Raw genomic sequence first — 4,072 nt, 5'->3', positions numbered from 1 at the left:
AACCAGAAGATGTCTTAAGACCAGGTTAGGACGTTGCCCCATCTTCCCTGTATGATCCTCCAACCAGAAGATGTCTTAAGACCAGGTTAGGACGTTGCCCCATCTTCCCTGTATTATCCTCCAACCAGAAGACCAGGTTAGGACGTTGCCCCATCTTCCCTGTATGATCCTCCAACCAGAAGACCAGGTTAGGACGTTTTTCCCATCTTCCCTGTATTATCCTCCAACCAGAAGATGTCTTAAGACCAGGTTAGGACGTTGCCCCATCTTCCCTGTATTATCCTCCAACCAGAAGACCAGGTTAGGACGTTGCCCCATCTTCCCTGTATGATCCTCCAACCAGAAGACCAGGTTAGGACGTTGCCCCATCTTCCCTGTATGATCCTCCAACCAGAAGATGTCTTAAGACCAGGTTAGGACGTTGCCCCATCTTCCCTGTATGATCCTCCAACCAGAAGACCAGGTTAGGACGTTGCCCCATCTTCCCTGTATTATCCTCCAACCAGAAGACCAGGTTAGGACGTTGCCCCATCTTCCCTGTATGATCCTCCAATCAGAAGACCAGGTTAGGACATTGCCCCATCTTCCCTGTATTATCCTCCAACCAGAAGACCAGGTTAGGACGTTGCCCCATCTTCCCTGTATTATCCTCCAACCAGAAGACCAGGTTAGGACGTTGCCCCATCTTCCCTGTATGATCCTCCAATCAGAAGACCAGGTTAGGACGTTGCCCCATCTTCCCTGTATGATCCTCCAATCAGAAGACCAGGTTAGGGCGTTGCCCCATCTTCCCTGTATTATCCTCCAACCAGAAGACCAGGTTAGGACGTTGCCCCATCTTCCCTGTATGATCCTCCAATCAGAAGACCAGGTTAGGACGTTGCCCCATCTTCCCTGTATGATCCTCCAATCAGAAGACCAGGTTAGGACGTTGCCCCATCTTCCCTGTATTATCCTCCAACCAGAAGACCAGGTTAGGACGTTGCCCCATCTTCCCTGTATGATCCTCCAACCAGAAGACCAGGGAAATGCCAGTGATCCTGACTCTCGTCATCCAGGATGTAAGTTAGGTTGATAGGTAGTTCTGCGTCTGGTCATCTCCTGCCTACAGATGGTCCTGCCCCAGCCCTCGCCGTGCTTTGTAGAAAGCGCTTAAAGGGATTCATTTGATTGAGTATCTCTCTATCCTACATCACTCTCTGTCCCCTTCCTAATCTCCAACTGAAATACACTTCTAGTAACATCTTATTTGAATTGGCTTCTTTAATGCCAACATAAAGTTGTCATAAACATGACTTTGAGCTTGACATAAATATCATAAACTGTAATAACATGTTATGATAATTAACGAGACTTTGTCGGTCTCCACTACAAAAGCTGTCACAAAGAACGATGCACTGAAACCAAAGTCATGTTTATTACAACCTAATGTAGGCACCATAAGACATTTTGAAATCCTATCTGTTGAGCAGTACAGTAGCCTGCGACACATTGCTGGATCAGTGATGGAACACAGAGCTTGGGACTAGAACGTTCTGTCTGCAAATAGATGATTGTGAGATCAGCTTTAAAGTTCTGAACCCTCATTGGTTTAAATGGTGTCAGCCATTTTTTTAAAATCTTGTATTCTTTTGAACTTAACATGAATTGGGGTATTTAGAGGAATATATAGGTAGAGAACATTGAACAGAATAAGGCTAATGTCAATAACTCAATTTTGACAAAAATGCAGATAAAACCCATACAGCTCTCTACTTGTTGCAGGAAACATTGGTGTTCATCGCCACCAACATCCAGTCCATCACTCAACAGCTACAGCAAAGAAAAGCCTTTTAGAGTTGGAGATAAAACCCACGACTGAGCCGTACACTTTCCCATGATGTTGGTCATGACTGAACCCAATGCAATGATCCTGTGTGATACAACAACTCAGGGAAATGGCAAACTGATACTTTGTACTGATAACGTTGGTGGTGATTGACCTCGTCACTTGGAACGTTAAAAGTGTCCTCACAGCGAGGCCTCGGGCCCTCTGGGCTGCATGGCCGCCCCCTCGCGCCTCAGGGCGGTGTCGAAGCGCGGCGTCACCTCGCAGCGCACCAGCAGCGTGTCGTCATGCACAAACCCCCGCTGCTGTAGCTCCATCAAGTGCAGAAAGGTGACGTAGCCAAAGCCCTTGGGGTTCCTCTGGATGGTGGGTCTCTGGAAGGCCTGCAGGTCGGGCTTGGTCTCCATCACCTCCACATGGTGCTGGCCCTCAGGCCCCTGGTCCAGCACAGCCAGCCGGATGGTGCCTTGGAAGGGCCACGACAGCTGCCCATCAAATTCCCCCTGCATGGTGTGAACGAACAGTGAGATGTAGTTGGAGCAGCGCTGTGCCGAGGGCGTTTGGAGGTGGAGGCGCAGACACAGCTTGTAGCCCGGCCGGCCCGTGTAGAAGCCCGGGCTGTGCACCACAACAGGCTGTCCGGCAGCCTGGGTACGTAGGTAGCCCGAGAAGCCCTCCAAGGGCCACACGTACACGCCCTGGCACTGCTTGGCCTCCAGCTCCTTTAGGTTCTCCTCCAGCGAGGTGACCTTACGACGGAGCTCCGCCACCAGCCCCGCCTGGGGGAATAATAATGATAATAGAAAACAAAATGGTCCTTTAGTTGTAGACGTTTTTCATTCAAACAAGTGAATTCAACGTCGCAAATGAGAGAATGAATTTGTATCTGTTCCACCTGAATGCTCAGCTCACGTAGCTGGTGGTCCTGCCGCACCAGACGTCCCTCCAGCTGCTGGGTGGTCTCCCGCATGGTCTGCAGTTCCCCGCAGCACTGGCAGGGGGCGCCACTGCTGCTAGCTCCTGGGTGTGCCCCCAGCTCTGCGGCGGCAGCTCCTCGGTCCTCAGAAGAAGGTGGCTGGGTGTACCCGGTAAGGCTGTGCCTGTGCAGGTACTCAGCCATGCAGCGCATGTGCATCTGAGTGAACTCCTGCATGTGCTGCGCCAGGTCATTGCGCTGCATCTGAAATAGCACATAAAGACTTTAAAAAAGAGCCACTGTGTTGAACCAAGGTTGGAAGTGGAAGCCTTGTCCAGTTTAAAAACCCTCTTTTGTTAGACCTGAAAGTATCAGCTGGATGGGAGTAGATGGGGTTTGTTTCAGACAAGGCAAAGTAGTCACAGAACATAGGTGGTAAATGACTCAGAAAGTGTTGAGGTTGACTCTAACTCAGTGACCTACCATCTCTCGACATCCAAAAGTGCTGAAGGTACAGGCAATCGGAGCCTTCGGACAGTCTGTGTCATAGTGAGATTCCAACTGAAACAAAAACACCACCGAGTCAGATCCTACATCGCTTGACCTGTGTAGAAGCTTGTTACAAAGAGATACTTTTTCCAGAGGAAAGGTAGGCAACCTATCTGTGTCCAGGGGCTGCATTGTGGTCCATTGCCACCCAGCAAAGTTTAGCAGTCCACAATCATTCATGAACGACTGAGTTAAACATAGGTTTGTGTGGGCCGCAAGCAGATGTGAACTGGACCAAAATCTGCCCGCGAGCCACACGTTGGAGACTCCTGCTTTACACCGTCATCATCATCATCATCATCTCATAGGTTTAGTAATCAGGACTACTGCTCTACACCACCATCATCTCATAGGTTTAGTAATCAGGACTACTGCTCTACACCTCCATCATCATCATCATCTCATAGGTTTAGTAATCAGGACTACTGCTCTACACCACCATCATCATCTCATAGGTTTAGTAATCAGGACTACTGCTCTACACCTCCATCATCTCCTCTTAGGTTTAGTAATCAGGACTACTGCTCTACACCTCCATCATCATCTCATAAGTTTAGTAATCAGGACTACTGCTCTACACCACCACCACCATCATCATCTCATAGGTTTAGTAATCAGGACTACTGCTCTACACCACCATCATCATCTCATAGGTTTAGTAATCAGGACTACTGCTATACACCACCATCATCATCTCATAGGTTTAGTAATCAGGACTACTGCTCTACACCATCATCTCATAGGTTTAGTAATCAGGACTACTGCTCTACACCACCATC

At 48.9% G+C, this 4,072-nt stretch overlaps 1 protein-coding gene across 1 annotated transcript; it reads right to left on the bottom strand.

Moving 5' to 3' along the window:
• Positions 1-292: 292 nt before the first annotated feature.
• Positions 293-3,440, bottom strand: LOC124027860 (TNF receptor-associated factor 6-like). Its single transcript, XM_046340110.1, has 3 exons — positions 3,228-3,440; positions 2,724-3,008; positions 293-2,607 (listed from the first exon to the last, which is right to left on the bottom strand). Exons 1-3 carry the CDS (start codon positions 3,423-3,425, stop codon positions 2,011-2,013), a joined length of 1,080 nt encoding a protein of 359 aa, XP_046196066.1. The 5' UTR covers positions 3,426-3,440; the 3' UTR covers positions 293-2,010.
• Positions 3,441-4,072: the final 632 nt, after the last annotated feature.

The sequence above is a fragment of the Oncorhynchus gorbuscha genome, unplaced genomic scaffold (genome assembly GCF_021184085.1).
Source record: "Oncorhynchus gorbuscha isolate QuinsamMale2020 ecotype Even-year unplaced genomic scaffold, OgorEven_v1.0 Un_scaffold_3549, whole genome shotgun sequence".
Lineage (NCBI taxonomy): Eukaryota > Metazoa > Chordata > Actinopteri > Salmoniformes > Salmonidae > Oncorhynchus > Oncorhynchus gorbuscha.
This window is presented reverse-complemented; position numbering and strand designations above follow the sequence as displayed.